The 21532-nt window shown below is 46.8% G+C and overlaps 1 protein-coding gene across 5 annotated transcripts in view; it reads left to right on the top strand.

The window, feature by feature from the left end:
- Cnih3 (cornichon family AMPA receptor auxiliary protein 3) overlaps positions 1-21532 on the top strand; it is a 228087-nt gene that overhangs the window by 173142 nt on the left and 33413 nt on the right. For 4 of the 5 annotated variants that reach the window (XM_074048884.1, XM_020174145.2, XM_074048885.1 and 1 more), the window contains exons 2-3: positions 459-527; positions 3931-3978. In XM_074048884.1, the coding sequence (XP_073904985.1) occupies positions 459-527; positions 3931-3978 (117 nt within the window). The remainder of the gene's footprint in view (positions 1-458; positions 528-3930; positions 3979-21532) is intronic. The other variant, XM_020174144.2, reaches the window with a different exon arrangement.

Here is a 21532-nt window from a genome sequence, read left to right as displayed (position 1 = left end):
GTGCAGCTGTGGATGTCTAGAGATTTGGTTATTTCTCTTCTACTTCCTTGTTTTTCTTATCTTTTTTTTTCCCCAGCTTCCATCCACTTTACTTCTAATTGGTATTTCTACTGAAAGTCACAAAATAAATAGCCCATCCTATGGTGGGGGAGAAGACAAAAGTTGTGACTTGAAGTTTTAAATTTTTGTGCTTTATCTAAGTTCAAACCTGCCTCCACCATGGTAGTTTTTCTACATCTTTGTAAAGAACAGGAGATTTAAAAAAAAAAAGCCATTTGGGAAGTGTTTGAGCATACACAGTCAAGAAGACCGTCAACCCCATGTGTCATGGTGTTGACAGTGATAGCTCCTGGCCAGCTCGTCCTCCTCCTGGATTTGGAAGCAGATCTGTAGGAAGCTTTTGTGAAGTGTGTGATTCACCTGTGCATAACATCCTGATTCTTCCTGTTCTGTTTCAGATCATCGCCTTTGATGAGTTAAGGACGGATTTTAAGAGCCCCATAGACCAGTGCAACCCTGTACATGCGGTAAGTAGTAGGTGCAGGCGAGAGGAAGGTGGTGTCCCCACAAGCCACCCACAACCATGAAATGGGACTAGGGTTTTGTGAGTAGGATGAGGAAAGAACACAGAACCCCAACTCTGCCTCCAGACCTGGCTCAAGGTTGTTGAGGAGCCATCTTGCTCTTGAGGCCTATAGGGGTCTTGCGATATCTTGCACATCAAGTGTGGCAGTCCCTATAATCCAGGGGAGGGTCTGCTGCTCCATGGAGCAGGGTCCTCCATGCCTGGAGTCAGTGCTTGTTCCCTTCTCATCTCCAACTTAAGTGAGAGGCTCCATGTCCGCCAATGCCATTGCAGGGCATATGAGCGCCATGCATGGGCATCCCACTCTGCTTGTGGGCACCAGGTTCTCACGTATGGTAGATGTGTGAACCCAGATGTGCACCCAGGGTACATTCATCTCAGGTGGTTGGTTGGTAGCCTGGAGTCCACTCGCCTCCCACCTGCCCATGCCTCCAGTTTTGTTGGGTGGCTCTGGGAGCTGGCCATTGGCTTCTCTGGTCAGTGCAGCCCATGTCCCAGAGCACAGACTACTGAACACGTGGACAGAGCCCTCTCCAAATTTACACAGATCAGTGCTGCTGGCCTTGAAGGATGGAGTGCACACGGTCCACTCAAGTGTGTCTCCTTCCAAGTCCACGAGACTGTGCTGAGAGAAGGTTCCTTCTGGCTGTAGATTCTAGTGTGAAGGCAAGTTTTTGTCTGTTTGAGAATCTATAGAGAGAACATGGGGCTGTACTAAGATGATAGCATCTTAACCCTGGAGGCTGACAGTATCATTCCTTAATAACAGGGGACAAAGAGGTCTTCCCCTCAGCTGCAGGCCCCTGAAGGAGGAGTTGCTGTTAAGGAGTTACCAAGTGGCTATGAGGTGGGCAGACTTCAGTGTTCCACTCTACAAGGTGGAGCTGCAGTTTTGCTTTGAGTTTTTACTATGTGCTGGGAACCTCTATACGTAATCTGCAGTCCTCATGACTCTTCTGGACAGGCCCCATTATCCCAATCTGTAGTCCACAAAATGGAGTCTCTGTCTAGGTCTCATAGTTCATTAGTGGGGGGTGTTAGGTCTTGAACCCAGGTCTGCCTGTAAAAGATTTGATGGTATATCTGTGAAGGTATTTCTTACACCCTTGAAAACTTAGGGTATTTTGTAAAAGTTACGATTTTTAAAGTCCATTGTTTTAGTGGTACTGGGTTTGAACTCAGGACCTTGGGCTTACTAGGCAGACACTCTACCACTCAGCCAAGCTCCTAGCCCTTCAAGTTCATTTTATTCTTATCTACCAGCCTTGCCATCCACCTATGATAATGGGGCTCCGTCAGGCCTGGAAGGGTTTCAGCCAGGGTCTCTGTCTTTCTGGACATTCTGGGTTTGGCACCAGTAGCATACACCTGGCTTGTCAGCAGCTAGCAGGTGTCTGAAAGACAGCCCATTTCAGAACACCAGGGAAGGCAGAGCCTGCATTCCTGCCTCCTGATTGTTTGGGCTCAAATTAAAAAGCAGCTTACTTACAGATTTCTCGTGTGATCCCAGCATCAATGCTGGGAGAGATTTCAGTCCCGTAGTGCAAATCCCATGCTGGGCTGCAAACAGCTGGGGAGATCTTGAGATGCTTTGTGGAGCAATTCCTTCTCACCAGGACCAGTCCCTTGTTCTAGAAAGAAGAAGAAAATTAGGACTGGTATAGCCCCTGGAACTTCTGGGAAAGGACAGCAGGAGCACAGCTTGTACACAGCAGATGGTCACTAACTATACCTTGATGAAAACAGGAATGAATATGGAAGAATTCTCCAGTGCTGGGGATGGAACCCAGGGCCTTGTGCATGCTAGATCAGCATTCTTTCACTGAGCTACACCCCAGCCCTATTAAAAAAAAACCAAAAAAACCCTTATTAACTTAGTTAACAAATTAACTAAGGAATCTGGGCCCTGTGAAGCCCAGACCTCTCACAAGCAGACTAAAGCCCAAAGACTCTTGTCTTGGATTAAAATCAAAAGCAGACAAAATCATAAAGCCTCCAAACAGAAAAGCAGTTAGACATTTATGACTTCCACATTTTCCTGGTTCTTTGATGCTACTCCATGGCAGGACGTGAAACACTTGGATGCTTCATCTGACTCATCTCGAGCCCTTCGGGCCTCTGTGCTCCATATCCAGCTCTGGGTTTTGGTTGGTGACCCAGCCCTAAAGGAACTTGGTCACAAGAACTTGCTGATCTGTGTGAACATTTCTCAGTGAGGGCACCAGGCCCACTGGATTTTTTTTTTTTTCTTTTCTTCTTCTTCTTTTTTTTTTTTTTTTTTTTTTGTGGAGCTGGGGATGGAACACAGAGGCTCACACATTTTAGGCAAAGTGGTCTACCACTGAGACACACCCCAGCTCCCATTTGGATTTGGGGTGCCCTAAAGCTCCAAATGTTGCTGACTCTTCTCTTCTGGTGGACCCTCCAGGGGGTGGGATGGTTTCCCTCCCTTTCCCAAGCACACAGTGACGGGGAGGATGCGTTGTAGCACCTTATTTCATGTGTGTGTGTGCTCACCCACATCTGTGTGACCTGTCTTCCGTGTGACTCCTCCTGCTATGGCTCCTTCCTCTGGGCTTACAGGCTGCACAGGAGTCACTGTTTATGATTTGATTAGGGGACTGAGGTATCTGGCCATCTGTCCTGTCTGGGTCCACGAGGACTGTCATGACCATCACATCTATGGCAACCACATTGCCTCAGCCATGAAGCACTGGGGATGGCTCGGCTGTGTTCAGATACTGCAAAAGTCACTGCGGGGAAAGGAGGCAGCCACATGGAGCGTGGTATGGGCGGTGTCACCTGCCCAGCCTCAGGACAGCTTCCCTCGGCAGTGAGCCAGCCCTCAAAGGTGGACTTGACTTATAGAAAAGTCCTGGCCAGGGGCGCGTTGGTGTTTGACTCCATGGGGAGCTCCCCCTCAACCCCCCAAGGGCACTCACACAGAGAAGGAAAACAATGTAGAGAACTTATCTGACTCAGACTCTGATGAGGCTACTGCCTGGACCCTGGACGCCCAGTGGGCATATGGGGCCTGCCGTGCAGATGGAGGCCCTGATAGGTTCGTGGAGGCTGAGAAGGGCTTGACCGCAGGAAAAGCATGTGGGCCTGAAGGGATACCTAGTGCAGGCCAGGGCTGTTCTGTTAAGCGCGAATGCTCTGATGAGGAGGAAGGAAGAAGACCAGAAGCAGAAAAGGCCATGGTGGGAGCACACTGCATGGGTCCAGGAGGGTCTCTGGTGGGTTCTGCCTCCTTTACTGGGGCTCACTGGGGCAGGGGCTTCTCACAGGCTTCCAGGAGACCCTGACCGCCTGTCTTCTTTCTCTCTTGTGCACCCTGACAGAGGGAACGGCTGCGGAACATTGAACGCATCTGCTTCCTGCTGAGAAAGGTCAGAGTGGTGCTCCATGCAGGAGGGTGGAGGACCACAGTGGGGGCTCCCAGGGAAATGACTGGCAAGGCTCATGTCTACCCAGGGAGGAGGGAGCAGTCACCAGTCCTTCAGAAACCTCCAGAGGCAAGAGGAGCTCATTAAAAGCAGTGGCCATCAATCAAAGTGTCAGGAAGACACTGGCTATTTCCAGTGCCCTCTGATTGGACTCAGAGGCTCTTTACTTTTGCATGATGATGGGTGGCAGTTACAGCTGCTCCTTCTTCCTTGTCTCTGTTCCCATCTGGTGCTGGACTCAGGCATGCTCCCTCTTGACTTTGGAAGTTTTTTACCTGGATGCTGGGTTTCTTTTGAAATTTCAGTCTGTCACTCAATTTGTGATTATTGGCAGGATGGGGAGGTGTTAAAGGAGGAGCCATGCTGTCCAGAGTTGCTCTGAATTATCAGGCAGTAGACCACAGCTGCCCTAGACTCATTCTGAAATACCTGTGTGCACATGTGGCCCAGGCTGGGGGGGTCCACACTCTGTACTCTGTCATTATCCGGTCAGAACAGGAACTCACAGGTAAAATACGAGTGTCTGTGCCTTGAGCCAAAGGACACCCTGACCTTGGTACATAGGACTTCTTACAGCTTCAGGTCATAAGAAGCCATCTGTGTGAGGTGAGTAGAAGAGAACCAAGTGCTGGACCAGCACTGGGCAGAGAAGACTTTTAGGAAGTCTTGAGGTTTCTTTGTATTTCAGTAAGGATGCCTGGCCTTGGACGAGCATAGCCAAAGTGCCAGTTATTTCTTCAGTTAATTACTTGTCATTTAATGTTTTCTAAGAAATTCAGCCCGTTAGAATTTCATACCTTGGCTATCACAGCCAGAAAGTGTAAGGATGAGACACACATTTGAAAATACTAGTGATGCAAGGAACAAAGACTGATTAAGAAAGCAGCATAATTTAAATCATGAATATGTAAATGTTTTCTTGGATAATGTCGTAAATACCATGCCCTGCTCCAGGTATCACCTTCACAGTCTCTGGTTTGTCCTTTAAGACAACGTGTAAGTGTTGTAGACACTTTGACAAGAACAAGTTGCCCTTTCCCCCATCCTGGATGTACCATCCTGTATTCTCTGGCAGTGAAGTAATCCCTGCCCATGACATTTAGCCTTGCTGAGCCTTATATTGCGGATCATGGACTCTGGCTAGAGAGCTTGCAGTGGTCTGAGGCCTCTGCCGAAGTCCTACTGCCCACAGCCTTATGCTCTGGGCCTTTCCAAGGTCAGAACCAAAGATCTGAAAGTAAGCAATCTATGCCATTTGAAAATTTGGATATGGGTTACATACATCTCTAGAAACAGTAGAACAGGCATTTTACTCCAGGAAACTACTCCAAGTACCTTTTCCTGGATTTTGCCCTTTTCCTTTACTCATTCCTCACCTGCTCCTGTCTCTGCTGCTTCTGTGAAGTACAACACCATTGCTGCTTATTGCAGTGGAAAACACTGGGGAAGAGTCCAAGACAGACGTCAGAGAGTGGGAACACCTGCTCGGGGATGTTAGGCATTACAGCTGTGTGAGCTCATTCCTTCTGCATCCTTGGGGTCTCTACTCCCGGGTGGGGTGGCCAGTACCCTGGGCTAATGAGGCAGAAACAAGCCATTTGCCTGCAGCTTTATGCTCTTGAAGGAGTCTCCCTCCTAACCACTCTCCTTAACACGCACCTGTCTGTTCCTCACCTCTGTCTGTGCCTGGATACTTGAGATCGTTTGCATTGAAGTTGTGTAATTTCAGGTTGTTGACTCTGTGGGTGTCTGACCATGGGGAGTGTACTGTAACTCATGTGCTCTTTGGCTTCATTTGATAACTCTGTGAACTGTATTTGCACAGATGCATTAAGTGCTGGGCCTGTGCTTGGTCTCTTCCACTGGAATGCCAGCTCTGGAAGAAGGTCACTGACCATTCACCATCCTTTCTGGCGTCCACCTGTTGTGTACCACCTGTTGAAGGCACTCACTGAGCACTCATTGAGTAAGAGCTGATTCTGGCTGTTCTCGTTGGGAACACTGGACAGTCAGTGACCTGTTGATCACCTCATTTTGGTGGTGCCTAAGACAGCCTGTGTGGATGGGGTTTGTATTTTTAAATCTGATTTATTGTGACGCTGTATTCACTTTCGACCCAGGAGATCTCTAACCTGCAGTTCCCTCTACTGTGCCCTCCCTTTCTGTAGTCTGCATTTAATTCCCCAAATGCCCTCTCTCAGCTTGTTCTGGGTCCTTCAGAGTGGAACTGTGATGAACTGTGCAAGCTTCTGCTGCTTCCAAACCCTGCTGCACCTGTACCATCCGTGCAACACACGGTGGAGCCTCAAATGATGCAAAGTAGGGGTGACCAGAGTAGAAACCATTTGTGGAGTTTTGGGAAGTATGTGAGATAATAAATACATGAAGCTTGTGCCTCCTACCAGCCTGACCCCTTGCTCTGGCCTAAAACCCTTTGAGACATCCCTATGTGTGCATCTGGTGCTGAGGCAGAGGTGACCTTGGCTGGTGACATCCTCCTGTCTTCTTAGGAAAGTGTCCCATCTCACAAAGGTGGGAAAACTGGGGCCCCTCCCTCCTGTCACTCTTATCTTCAGTGGGTTCTGATTCAGATTCTCCAGTGGGAAGGTGCATTGGGTTCTGTGGGAAGGGCCCTAGATGTCATCACCACCTTCTGGGAACTGTATCTTCCGAGAAACTTCTTAGAACAGTCCCTCAGATAGTCCAGAACGTGCTGCCTCTCTGCTACGGGTTGTTGTTACACCACCTCCGCCTTTTGGAGGGAAGGAAGGGATTCTCAGAGTGGGTCCATTTTTAGCTCCACAATTATCAGAAAATGTGCTCCCTGGGTAATTGTCTGAACTGCAGGGTGCGGGTGTCAGCTCCTGCTTGTTATTCATTTTCATGGCAAGAGCCTTTCGCTGCTTGTGTGGTTCTCCCCACCAGACGATCTGTGGGCTCTGTGGACCACTGTAAGTAAGGCTTGGAGTGAGCCACGCGGGAGGGTGGCACACTCAGGGTTTCTGTGGGGAGCCTGGCGAGGGGCATCTGGTCACACCAGAAGCTGAGTGGCAGCTCTCTTCAGTGCAAGCCAAAGGACAGGAATGAGAATAAAGAGGAACTTGCTTCGTGAGCAGTGGTCGTCAAGCCTCGGGGTTGGTGGTCCAGGGGTGCTTCTTAGACTGAGGGATTTTGAGTTAGACTGAGCCTGTCCAAGGGAGGGGCTTAGCTGCCTGGTTAGGGATGTCCCTCTGGATCAAGAATTCTGGGATTCTCCAGTTCATGTCTCAGTTTCCCCGAGACTGTCCCATCCCACTTCAGGTTTCTTGGCACTTGCAGATGGATATTTTCCATTCTGTTGAGTGTTCTCACTGTGACTGGGGGGTGGACTTAGCATGGGGGGTGTTGAACTCATTGGAGAGTTTTGGGGAGTCAGCATGATCCAGGTTTAATACTGGAAAACCACAGGTGCTCCCACAAATGGCTCCTTATGCCCTGTCCCCTCAGGCTCCTCCAAGCCATGCCTCTGTCATGGGGAGGAGTCAGGTGGAAAGTGGAGCAGTCTGGGTCCACTGCCGAGTCTACCCTGTAGTTCTGAAGCAGGGGTGTGGAGAGGAGGTGGATGTTACTCTTGGCGCAGTGAAAACAGTTTTGTTGAATGAGAAGACCCCATTGTTGTTCCCAGTTCATCACACAGACCCACACTCTGTCCATGACTGGCCTGTGATTTGCAGGGCCCAGTGAACAGTGACAATGTGGGGCTCCATACCAAACAATTGCTAAGAGTTTTAAGATGCTGACAGCATAGCATTCAGTGGAAGTGGGTCTCTTCCAAGCCCAGAGCCCTGTGTCCCAGGCCACGTCTCTGGAGCTGGCTGTGCCGGACAGGTAACTTTTACCATACAGTCTTGAGGTTCTTCCTGCTAAAGCAGAGTATTTTTCCTCTCCCTGTGGTGTTGGGCTTTGCCACACTATGGGATTTTTCCACAGGAATGTGGGCAGGCATACGAGTGTGTTTTGAGGCCTTGAGAACTGCTGGTTGTTTCTGTTCTTCCTCTGAAAATTCTGACTCCCCCCCACCCCCCGGGCCAACCCACTAGTGTGACAAGAGACAGAGGCCAGGGGACCCATGGAGACTACCTACAGCTCAGAGCCAAGCCCTCTAAATCCAGTGATCCTAGCCATCCTTTAGATGTATGAGCAAGTACAGATGGCTGGTTTTAAAGCACTGAATTTTGGAGTGCTTTATATAATATTGTTATATATTATATAATAACAATATTATAGTAGTAGCTGTATGTCAGCTTTATGTCACTATAACCAAACATCTGAAGCAATTAATCTACAAAGATAAAAGGGTTATTTTGACTCACAGCTCTAGAGGTTCCGGTCTAAAATCAAGTGGTCCCATATTTTTGGACCTCTGGCAAGGGTAGCATGTCATGACAGCCAACTGTGTACTTCACCAGCCAAAACACAGAGGAAGAGACTGTCCCCATGAGGGCACACCCAGTGACCTAAGGACCTCCCACTAGTCCTCACCTTCTGAAGGTCTTACCATCTCCCAATTGCACTGCCCTGGGGACCAAGCTTCTAACATATGGGCCTTTGGGGAACACTCAACAGCCAAGCTGTAGCAATAGCTAGCTGATACCGTATTCATACTCCATTTTAATAAGGAGGAATCTTTCTTTTTAAAGTAATGTTATTCTGTATCAGAGTTCAACCCAGTTGCTGAGTCTACAAATTTACAAAGAAATGGTTTCAAGGGTTGCCCCAATTTCTTTGGCCAAAGAGGAAGCTGTAAGTGCAGTTACAGACCAGAACTTTGAGAAAGATCCATGTGATCTTGGTGCACAGTATGTGTCATGCGTGAATGGGTTGGAAGACTGTGAGGATGACACCTTCTCTCTGACTACAGCCAGTTCCGGCCACCAGGGGCCGACTTGACTTCAGGTCTTTCTAGTTGTTGATCACTCGTCCTGCAGGACTCTAGAGGGAATAGAATATTTTAATCACAAGAAATAATGCAGTGAAAGGGACACACACACTCAGAGACAGCTATGTGCCTGCCTATTGTGGAATGCTCAGAGAGACCATTCCTAACGCAGAGACTTCAGACCAAAAGTCTCCATTGCTTGTGGGATTTCTAAGGCATGATAATAGCAGTAGCTGTTCAAATTTCTTTTTCTTTTTTACTCAGGACCTTGCACTTGCTAGGTCCTTTTTGTATTGGCTATTTTTGAGATGGGGTCTTGCTTTATTCCCTGGGTCAGCCTGGATAACATCCTATCGTGCTTCCCCATGTAGATGGGATGACAGACACATGCCACCTCACCCAGCCCAATGGCCTTGAACTATTATCCTCCTGATCTGCCCCTCAACCACAGTTAGCAGGGATTACAGTCTTGAGCCACCGTGTCCAGTTGTTGGTTTAGAGGGGTTCTCACAAACTTTTTGTGCAGTCCAGCCTCAAACCGTGATCCTCCTGTTTGGGCTTCTGGCACAGCTGGGATGACAGGTGTGCACCACCACATCCAGCCATTGTTGAGATGGGGGTCTGTGAACATTTGCCTGTCCTTGAACCACAACCCTCCCAATCTCTACTTCCTGAGTAGCCACTCATTTCTTGACATTTCTTGAGTGGCCACTCCATGTCATTAGAAGTATTAACTCTTCCAATCCCCCATCAAGTGTGGAGAGCGGATTAAAGCCTATGAGAACTGGACACAAGCAAGGTGAGATGCAGTTAATTGCTTTTACCTGTAGATCGAGATAGGCACAGCCCCAGCCAAGAAACAGGGAAAGGCAGAACAGCTGTGTCTCCTAAATTGCATTCAGAGAAGTAGGAGTGCAGGCTTCTCCTGTTACAATGTCACACCCTTCCCCGTGGCTCCACCCTGTTTGCTGCTATAAAAGATCCCTGCAGGAGGAGGAGGGGCTTGCTTTTGCCTTTTGGGGCTTTACTTTGGGCATTTTGGTGTGGGAAGCTTTTGGAAGGGAAAAGAGTTATGGAAGGGAAAATGCTAAAGAGGGGTTGATAGAAAGTCTGCACTGAGAACTTTAACATAGGTTTCAGAAAGCAAAGCTGAGAAAGAACTTCCCTTAGGAAAGCTAAAGAAAAGCCAAAGAGAATGTGGGACAGTGCACAGTGCAAGTCTAAGGGCCGAGGCCTTAAGAGTTGTGCAGATGCAGGTTGTAGGCACGGCTGTTTGCAAGTTTGTAGCCCTGAGGCTTTATGAGAGCAAAAGAGAGACAAGACAGCACAAACCAGGGGGCAAAAGACTTTAAGAGCAGTTAAGCTAAAGGTAAGAGCAAGCATGGGACAGAGCAAGGCTAAGGAAAGAGGTTTGAAGCAAGGTTTTAAAGAACTGCAAGGAACAAGGCCTTAAAGAATCAAGACAGAGAAAAAGAAGCAATGAGGATTGTGCATCTCCAGCCGAGCGTACAACACATCTGACCCCAAATTTCTTTCTGTCTATCCTATATCTTCTCTAAAATCTCCAGTCGCCCCCAGTTAAGCCCACTGAGGTCCAGTAATAACCAAGGAGCGAGAGAGAAAACCTCACTCCAGCAAGGGAGGGAGTGTGAGAAACAGCTCCCCCTTCAATCAGGTAGTCCCTGTTACTAGCCCCAGGGAGCAGATGAAGAAATGAGGCTCGGAGAGGTTAAGTAAATACCTCAGGGTTGCACATTTTCTAGGGGAACAGCAGGGATCTGGAGGCACATTGTCTGACCAGGGTCTACATTTTCATCTGCACATGGGAGGGAAATTGTTGGTTCTCTGAAGCATGCTCTATGGCCCATCAAAGGGCCGATGGAACCTGAGGGCTACAGAGGGCCCTGGGAACCCTGTCATACGCTTCACTCCCTGCTGGAGCCAAGTGGGTTTCTTTCAGGCTCCTTTTTAATCCCACTTAACTTTCGGTAGGACAGTTCCCTGAAGGGAAAGCTTGAAGAAATTTTAAATTATCCTGGAACAAAACCTACAACTAGTGCAGACACCGTGTCTCATGTATAATTTATGCACCTGCCACACTTCCAGTGGCAAACTCCTTGTTAGTCAGAGGGAACGATGGAATACTGTGTGTCTACGTAGATGGTGTTGCTGTCACGAGGTCACTGAACGAGAGGCTGGAGGGAGCCACATGTCCTGTACTCGCTTCACTCCTCTCCAGGTCTGGGGCAGGCCATGCAAACAGCTTGACCAACAAATCCCTAATGAACAAATGGGCATTGGCTGTTCACTGGAATCTATGAGTTGCCTGGCCCTGTCCTTATTAGCTGTCTGTCACCATCTGAAGGCATCAAGCCAGCATCCGACAACCGCCATCCATTTGTGTTGATCATGAGCCCGTGGCTCGTGAGGATTCTGCTGGGCTTGGAGCTGGACTTGGAGAGAGGGAGAATTATTCCATTGTTGGCTGGGGCTCAGTCAGATGTCTGGCAGTCAGCAGACATTAGCTCCTCTAAGTTGGCCTCTACTGGGATGGCTGGCTCCATTCTACCTCTTGTCCTCCCACAGCCAGCAGGGCTCATTCTGGTGGTGTCCTAGAGAAGAATTGGGAGAGCGCAGCACTTTCTTAAGCTTTGAGCTACATCAAAACTACTAGTATGCTATTGGCTGGAGTGAGTCACATGACCAAGCTAGGTCAGAGTGTCAGAGACCATAAGGGAGTGGGTGGCTCCAATGAGACCTTAGTGTCTTAGCATGACAAATCACGTGCTAGCGTAGCATCTGGAAGTAGTAAACGCCAGAGTCCACTGTTCTTTATGATGGTGGAAATGGTGGCTTTGGTCTTTTACATATTAAAGTCACCTGTGGACTTTTCAACATAGGTCTGAACCTCATCCAAGTTCTGCATCAGTAGGTCTGTCTTCTGCATTTTGAAAATGCCCCACAGGTAATGAGGGCAAAGAAGCATGGTGGGAAATAACTGGCGGCTGAAATGGTTGTGGATGTGTTTGTGAGTCATAAGCAGCCCAGGATGGCACCCCCAGGGTCTGGGGAGTTAGGTCAACTGAGGGAGAAGGGAAAGAGAGAAGAACCCTAACCCAGACAAGCCGACAGTTCAGCAGCACCTGTGGGCAGCTGCTGACTCTTGGAGACAGCCCAGGGTGAGCGAAGCCCAGGCTCTGCCCTGGCTGTGTGGGACAGACATCTTCCTCTCCCAAGACTTGACAGAAGATTGGCTTGGAGCTAGATGTGGGACTGGCACCAGCAGCCTCACACAGGCAAGAAGTCCAGCAGCCCTTAAGGCAGGGGAGGAGAACTCTGAGACAGTCGGTGACCCTAGGATGCCTCAGTCAGTGTGACCTCCACACTGGCTGTGCCTCAAATCACATCTAGATAAATTATTAAACACACAGGTTCTTGAAATATGTATTTCTCCCCATCCATTATGGTTAAACGTGGCTAGATCAAACACTATTCTGGATGTTTCTGTGAGGGTTTTTGGATGAGATTAGCATTTAAATGGGTGGACTTTGAGCAAAGCTGATTACCTTCTGTCTTAGCCCATTTTCTCTTGCTATAACCTGAGACTGGGTAATTTATAAAGAAAAGAGGTGTGTTTGGGCTCATAGTTCTGTTTCTGGAGGCTAGAAAGTCGAAGAGTATGTGTTGGCATCACAGCTTCAAGCAAGGATCTCCTGCTGCTTCAGCTCCTGGAAGGTAGGAGGACAAGCAGGGATGTGCAGAAGACAGAAGACAAGCATAACCTGGCCATGTACTAACCCACTCTCCAACTGTGTAACCTAGTCCTCAGGAACTACCTTGATCCTGTTGTGAGGGTGGAAGTCCATGATCCAAATGCCTCTTAAAGGCCTCCACCTCTCAGTACTATCGTACTGACAAATTTCAACATGAGTTTTGGCAAGGACAAACCAGGTCTGAATGATAGTACCTTCCATAACATCGGAAGACTGACCTGCCCTGAGCAAGGGGGAGTTCTTCCACCAGCAGACGCCTTCACATGTCCACTATGCTTCTGACTCTCTTAGGTGTCTGGCATGCTGGCCACTCTACAGAGCTCATACTTGCCCCATCTATAACTGTGCAAGCCAGTTTCCCAGAATCGGCCTCTCCTTATGTGCACAGTTATATGAACACACACACACACACACACACACACACACACACACACGTTTCTCTGGAAAACCCTGACTCATACACCTCTGATCCTGGCAAGTTCAGGTTCAGTAGGCTGGTAGCAGAGCCTAGGAATGGCTGTGGAACTGTGAACTTGCCACCAGATGTACTGCCTGGTTCAAAGTTGCCTGACTTGCAGGTCTGGCTCCAGTCTATGACTGGTCTCCCTGTGCTGTTTCTGTGTGCTTACCTCCACAGAACTGCCATTTTTCTTACCCTCCTTTCAGAACTTCTGGCCCCTACACTAGAACCAGTCTCTTCAGAACAATGTTCCCAATTGCCATAACCATGTGGAGATCAGAAAAAGGCAGCAGGTCAACTTGTTGCATTTGTTAGCAAGACAGATTACCACAGCCTGACCTTCCAAGCCTAAAGATTTATACACTCTGGGTCCTTTTGCTATGAGAAGTCAGCAAATCACTGACCATTCTCTCAGAAACAATTTGGGGTTTTGTAAAATCTTTCACCTTCCATTAATATAAAGGAGAACTATGGGTATTTATTGGAGGACATAAGGGAGTCAGGAAAGCATGTTGGGATATGGGCTGGCTGTACAGAACCCAGTGTAACTGGGGCTGGACACAGTGGAGCTCACATTGTCTGGAGCCGGACCAGGCTTGCAGGGCCTTCTCTGTCCCCCAGGGTTGTTCTGAGACCCAGGTTCCTCCCATCCCTGGGGCTCAGCCATGTAGGGTATTTTCTTCTCCCATCCCTGGAGCTCAGGATCCACACGGAGTCACATGTGACCTCCTTTCAAGCAGCAGGACAGCATGAGTAAGAGGAAAAGGACCATCTCCTTAGAAGGCGTGACCCAGGAGTCGTCATATCACCTCCACAACTCATCGGCCAGGTCCTAGGCAGGGGCCACAGCTGATCTTGCTTTGGGGGGCCATGTGCTCTGCTAAAAATCAGGGATTTTATTCCAGAAAGAGGGGAGAATAGATGCTCAGATGTGTCTCGGGGAGGAATTTGGCCAGCAGAGCAGCCTATGAGCCCCAAACCTCAAGGGCAGGCAGGGTGAGGTGGGGAGGAGTGAGGCAGGGGTCACAGCTCCAGTAATAATTAGGTGGGACCTGGAAAAGAGTGGTTCCTGGTGGGGGGGGAGGAGCCTCGATGGAACCCAGTGAGTACCATTGGTTCACTCATCCAACTGCAGTCCATTTAGTGCCTGCTGTGTACACGGTTCTGTGTTATGTGCTGAGGGGTGTGTGTGTGAAGAAGAGAGCGAGAGAGAGGTGCTTAGGCCAGTTAAGAGTGTCTGCTTGTACTCTGCACTTCTTCCTGAGAGTCCCTAAAGCCCTGGTCATACAGGGCCTTGCATCGTGGCAGCTTGCACATGCATCTTACACGCTGTGTTCTTTGAAGCAAGCATCATGACTCCTCACCTGTATACCTTCAGCATTGCCTAGCATGGACTCTGACTCATGTAATTAACTAAATAGATTAGCGACCCTGAGACCAGCAACCACATAACACCACTATTATTTCCATAAGCGTGAGATGGAACACATGGAAAACCCCAAGGAGAGCAGTGCAGGTGCACCATGCCTTGTCTCCGAGCATCCCTCACGCTGTGCACAAGTGTTGTGATGGTGTCGTTGGAGCTGTGCTTTCCAGCCTTGTCTATACTTTGAAGTCGCCTGGGAAGCTTGCAAAATGTGGCCACCTGGGTCCAAACCCTGCTCTTTCTGGCTGGGATGGTCTGGAGCACAGGCTGGTACTGGGTTTTTAGAGGCCCCAGGAGACCCTAATGTGCAGCAGACTTCAAATCACAAGTTGGAGAGGAAGGGGGAGAAAGCCAAGCTTGGTAATGCAGGTGGGGAGACATTTTCACTTTCTCTGTCCCCAGGGTATGATTTAGAGAGCCATAATTTTCTAAATTTGTCACTAGGTGCCAGGATGGACTGAAGGCTTTGGTTCCTAACTTGCAGGGCGATGTTCCCCTCAGCAGGGTGACTTGTCTGAAGTAATCCACAGACAACTTGTTTTTCTTGGTGCAAATTTTGCTTCTAAATGTTCCCTTTTCCAAGATGTGATGAGAAGTAAAATTTCTGTTTTTCAACCCCCAATAACTCACCCTTCCAGATCCTCATTCTTGCCCTTTTCCAAATTGCTGAAGAAGCAGGAAACATTTTTGAGTTGTGTTTCTAGGCCACAAAATGGGCCAGTATTACCAAGTCTAATGGCCTCTCATTCTCGGAAGCATTGCCCTATCTTTGCCTCTCACTCTCTTCAACTCTTGGTGCCCTCCCTAAAGCCGGAAGTGGGCAGAGGCTTATACTGAGCACGGGCAGCGGAGCAAGCCCTTAGGCAAGGACAAGAATTCCCAAGGGTGCCCAGCTCATGCTGCACTGATTGGCGTGCTCCAGATGTGTCTCTGAGTTACCGTGCTGGCTCCCTTTGGAACTTACATGGGATTTGTTATTCTTGAAGCGATTGGGGCTTTGGTCCTCGTCCAGCTCATTGTTGCATTGGCTCTTGTCCCTAAGCTGTCTCCACAGCACAGATAATTACACAACACATGGAGTTTTGTTTCATTAGGATAAGACTCTGCAACAGACAAGAAAATGCACTGAGTAAGTTAAATGTGCTATACAAATGCAAAGTGCCATTATTATAAGGGGGCAGAAAAGCTACACTCTTCCTTTCTGTGTCTGCCAAATGATCAGAGCAATGATGGAAGTCTGGACAGTGATTTGCATTATAACACAGGGGGCAGGCAGGGAATACTCAGCAAGAACAGCACCACTGTGCTGGCCTCAGTAGCATCAGTTACTGTGGGTCCCACACAAGGCATCTATGGTTCTGATCCAGTGCATCTTCTGAGAGGCTCCACAAGTGCTTGCACCACCAATCCCTACTGCATGACACTGTGGCACTCATATGCTTTTGATAGTGGCCATGCCAACTACTAATAGAAACCAAGAGTGGTGGGACGAAGGGTTGTTCTGAATTATGGATCAAGTATTTCAGCACAAGCATTCTGGCTTTCATAGGATGGCAGGTGTAGTGGAGATGTCAGAAGGTGTAAGAGAAAGTGTTTGCTTTTCTCAGCAGACCATAATCAGCCAGCCAGTGACTGTGTGTCATGTTCACTACTCAGTACTTTGCTTAGAAATCAACACACGGCTGGCAAAGCTTTGCTGACAGAATGAGTGGATGAACAAATGCAACAAACTCCATGTGACTTACCAGTGTATTTCCCTCCTAAAATGCCCAATGAGGCAGATCTGGGGATGGAGGCTTAGAGCCCAGACTCCTCAGTCAGTAATTGGTCTGGATTTCCATGTGCCTGACACAACCTACCTTGTCTGGCAGTCCTTATGTTTCTATGCACGGGTTGATGATGTCCCCCTACTTTTTCCAGACATTTAAACACCATTCAGTTTATCAGAGCATTGCTTGGCGCCTCTCTGGACATAGCAACAATTACCTGTCCACACAGCCTGCTGTCAGCCACAAGCCACCAGTGTACCTGTGCACCCTTCTCTTCCCTGGTCTGACTACCATCTTCCTTAACTGACTTCCACTCTCCAATCAAAATTAGGCTATTGGGTTTTGCACCAAGATACCTCAGTTTCAAAACACTGCCAGGATGCAGGTGTCTTGGGAGAAAGACCCTTCAGAGCTTTCTCAGGAGCCATTCCAGTCAGCCAGGCCTCCATAGCACAGCACCCCAGGTGAGACTGTCAACACCAGACATTTACTGTCCCTCAGTTCTGGTGATGTGAAATGTGAGATCATAGTCACCACAGGGCTGGATCCTTCTGGGCCCCTATCCTTGGTTTGCAGATGGCCACCTTCTTTCTGAGTCTTGTCATGGTCTTTCTGGTGTATGACTGTGTTCTAATTTTTTCTTCTTGTGAAGACCCCAGTCATACTAGGCTAAGGCCCACCCTCCCTAATGACCTCACTTGGCCCTAATTGCCTTTTAAAAGACTCTGAGGCACTGGGGTCAGGACTTCGGCATATGAATTTGGGTTGGGGGACATAATTTAGCATAACAGGATTCACACTAGAGAAGAGTTTCCATGGAGACAACAGCCCATGGATGAAAAAGGAAGTGATTGGTCTACCATTGAGTTCACTTCTTGGTAAAAAATAAGTAGGGTAAATGGTGATCCCCTGGGTTTGCTTCTAACACTTCCCCATCATCACAGGCTTAAGTCAGAGAAAGAGGGATTATGTTTGTCAGAGTGGAGAGCAAGCTTACTGGGAAGAAAACTTGTAAAGAATCATCCATTTTCTCAGGGAGGTGTCCCCAGCAAACGGACCATGCCTTGCTTCTTCTGTGGCCACCACAGTCCTTACAGAAGCAGCAGGCAGAGCCCTCACCCAAGCCTACACGGTTGACTAATGCACATTGTACAAAGTGTGGGTCATCTGTCACTCTGATTAACTCTGGCTCCTGTCTATCTCCCAGCAAGCACAAGGTCAGGACCAAACCCATGGATGAACTTATATCGAAGTACTGATTGCTGAGTGGGGCAGAAGTTATGTAATTAATTGTAACTATTTTTGTTTATAGGACATTCCTTCCCAGGAGATCCCAAGCACAATGCTGCCCACAAATTTTCACTTGGTATTGGGGCAGCATAACCTGTCCTGGAGCTGTAGGACGTAATAGGATCTCTGTGCACCCATAATTCTCTGCAGTCTGTGCCAGGAAGTCATTGCATGCACAAGTTTAGGGGAGGCCAGAGCAGGGACCACTGTTCCAGCAGAGAGTGAAAAGGAAGCTTAAGTCCTTTGTGCTACAGGAATTGAGGTACCTAGATGTGAAGGGCAAGTCTGTAGTGGCTATCTTAGTCCATTGGTGTGGCCATAACAAATACCATAGTCTGAGTGGTGTAAGCAACAAGCATTTATCCTCATAGTTCTAGAGGCTGCAAGTCCAAGATCAAGGGGCCAGCAGATTTGATGTCTGGTGAGAGTCAATTCAGGGTTATCCTCTCATGATGGAGAGAGAAGGCAAGCTCTCTTGAGACTGTTATGAGGTCACCAGTCCCATTCTTGAGGGCTTCACCCTCATCTCATCTAACCCTAATCAAAGACCCCACCTCTTAATACCATCACATTGGGGATACTGTTTCAACATATGAATAGGAGGGCACAAGCACATAACAGTGGGTCAATTAAACCTTTTCCCATAGCATCCATAGGGTATCATATGGTGTTTCTGGACACTGTACATAGTGCTTGGCTAGACTGTGTCCTTCATATAGCAGCTCTCTGACATGGACATCACTGTTGTTCCCTCTTACTGATGAGGAAAAGGAGTGGCAGAGATGCTAAAGTAACTTCAGCTGCTACATACAAAGCCAGAGTTTGAATCCATGGAGCCTCAGGCCAGAGCTTCCTCTTTGTCTTTTATTTATTGTTTATATTATAAAAGTAGCATGTCCTGATTTTCAGTGGAACAATGATGCAAACATAATTTGAAAAAGTTGGGCATGTGGTGGCATGTGTATAATCCCGGCACTTAGGAGGCTGAGGCAGGAAGACTCAGAGTTTGAGGACAGCTTGGCTACATAGCAAGACCCTGTCTCAAAAAAAAAAACAGATAATATGAAGAAAGTGCTAATAGCTCTATTACACTTCTTGTTCCAACTCTCTGACACAACTAATGTTAAAAGCCTTCGTCTGTATTCTTCATTTGTGTCTCCATGCATGTTCAAACAAATACATGTAAAACATCCATCTCCCTTCCCAATAATAGAACAAATTGTTTTATGTACAGCAGTCCCTCCTTGTCTGCAGTTTCAGACACCATTGTCAACCTCAGTCAAAAATATTGAATAGAAAAATGACGGAAATAATAATTCATAAACTTTAAATTATGTACCTCTCTAAGTAGACCAATGACATCTTGCACTTCCCCCCGCCCAACCTGCTGGAGACATGCATCATCTCTTTTTTTTTATTTATTTATTTTTTATTTTTTATTTTATTCATATGTGCATACAATGTTTGGGTCATTTCTCCCCCCTTCCCCTACTCTCACCCTTATCCTCCTGCCCCCTCCCTCTTCTCCCCACCCCCTCGCTACTAGGCAGAAACTATTTTGCCCTTATTTCTAATTTTGTTGAAGAGAGAGTATAAGCAATAATAGGAAGGACCAAGGGTTTTTGCTGGTTGAGATAAGGATAGCTATACAGGGAGTTGACTCACATTGCTTTCCTGTACATGTGTGTTACCTTCTAAGTTAATTCTTCTTGAACTAATCCTTTTCATTTGGAGGCTTTTAAGTAGCCTCCAAATTTTTTTTCCAGAGTGGTTGTACTAGTCTACATTCCCACCAGCAGTGTAAGAGGGTTCCTTTTTCCCCGCATCCTCGCCAACACCTGCTGTTGGTGGTGTTGCTGATGATGGCTATTCTAACAGGGGTGAGGTGGAATCTTAGTGTGGTTTTAATTTGCATTTCCTTTATTGCTAGAGATGGTGAGCGTTTTTTCATGTGTTTTTTGGCCATTTGAATTTCTTCTTTTGAGAAAGTTCTGTTTAGTTCACTTGTCCATTTCTTTATTGGATCATTAATTTTGGGAGAATTTAGTTTTTTGAGTTCCCTGTATATTCTGGTTATCAGTCCTTTGTCTGATGTATAGTTGGCAAATATTTTCTCCCACTCTGTGGGTGTTCTCTTCAGTTTAGAGACCATTTCTTTTGATGAACAGAAGCTTTTTAGTTTTATGAGGTCCCATTTATCTATGCTATCTCTTAGTTGCTGTGCTGCTGGGGTTTCATTGAGAAAGTTCTTACCTATACCTACTAACTCCAGAGTATTTCCTACTCTTTCCTGTATCAACTTTAGAGTTTGGGGTCTGATATTAAGATCCTTGATCCATTTTGAGTTAATCTTGGTATAGGGTGATATACATGGATCTAGTTTCAGTTTTTTCAGACTGCTAACCAGTTTTCCCAGCAGTTTTTGTTGAAGAGGCTGCTTTTTCTCCATCGTATATTTTTAGCTCCTTTGTCAAAGACAAGTTGGTTATAGTTGTGTGGCTTCATATCCAGGTCTTCAATTCTGTTCCACTGGTCTTCATGTCTGTTTTTGTGCCAGAACTATACTGTTTTTATTGCTATTGCTTTGTAATATAGTTTGAAGTCAGGTATTGTGATACCTCCAGCATTGTTCTTTTGACTGAGTATTGCCTTGGCTATTCGTGGCCTCTTGTGTTTCCATATAAATTTAACGGTAGATTTTTCAATCTCTTTAATGAATGTCATTGGAATTTTGATGGGAATTGCATTAAACATGTAGATTACTTTGGGGAGTATCGACATTTTTACTATGTTGATTCTACCAATCCATGAGCATGGGAGATCTCTCCACTTTCTATAGTCTTCCTCAATCTCTTTCTTCAGAAGTGTATAGTTTTCCTTGCAGAGGTCTTTCACATCTTTTGTTAGGTTTACACCTAGGTATTTGATTTTTTTTTGAGGCTATTGTAAATGGAATTGTTTTCATACATTCTTTTTCCGTTTGCTCATTGTTAGTGTATAGAAATGCTAATGATTTTTCTATGTTGATTTTATATCCTGCAATCTTGCTATAGCTATTGATGATGTCTAGAAGCTTCTGAGTAGAGTTTTTTGGGTCTTTAAGGTATAGGATCATGTCGTCTGCAAATAGGGATATTTTGACAGTTTCTTTACCTATTTGTATTCCTTTTATTCCTTCTTCTTGCCTAATTGCTCTGGCTAGGAATTCCAGTACTATGTTGAATAGGAGTGGAGATAGTGGGCATTCTTGTCTGGTTCCTGATTTTAGAGGGAGTGGTTTTAATTTTTCTCCGTTAAGTATAATGCTGGCTGTAGGTTTGTCATATATAGCTTTTATGATGTTGAGGAACTTTCCTTCTATTCCTAGTTTTCTTGGAGTTTTTATCATGAAATGGTGTTGGATCTTATCAAAGGCTTTTTCTGCATCTATTGGGATGATGAAGTGGTTTTTGTCTTTGCTTCTGTTAATGTGGTTTATTACGTTTATTGATTTTCGTATGTTGAACCACCCCTGCATCCCTGGGATGAAGCCTACTTGGTCGTGGTGAATAATCTTTTTGATGTGTTGTTGGATTCGGTTTGCCATTATTTTATTGAGGATTTTTGCATCAATGTTCATTAAGGAGATTGGCCTATAGTTCTCTTTTTTGGAGGTGTCTTTGCCTGGTTTTGGGATAAGTGTAATACTGGCTGCATAAAATGTGTTAGGCAGTTTTCCTTCCCTTTCTATTTCATGGAACAGTTTAAGGAGGGTTGGTATCAGTTCTTCTTTAAAGGTCTGATAGAATTCAGCAGAGAATCCATCAGGTCCTGGACTTTTCTTTTTGGGGAGACTCTTGATTGCTGCTTCAATTTCATTTT

This window comes from Castor canadensis, chromosome 11, assembly GCF_047511655.1.
Source record: "Castor canadensis chromosome 11, mCasCan1.hap1v2, whole genome shotgun sequence".
Classification (NCBI taxonomy): Eukaryota; Metazoa; Chordata; class Mammalia; order Rodentia; family Castoridae; genus Castor; species Castor canadensis.
Note: the sequence above shows the minus strand (reverse complement) of the source record. Positions and strands in the feature narration are given on the sequence as shown.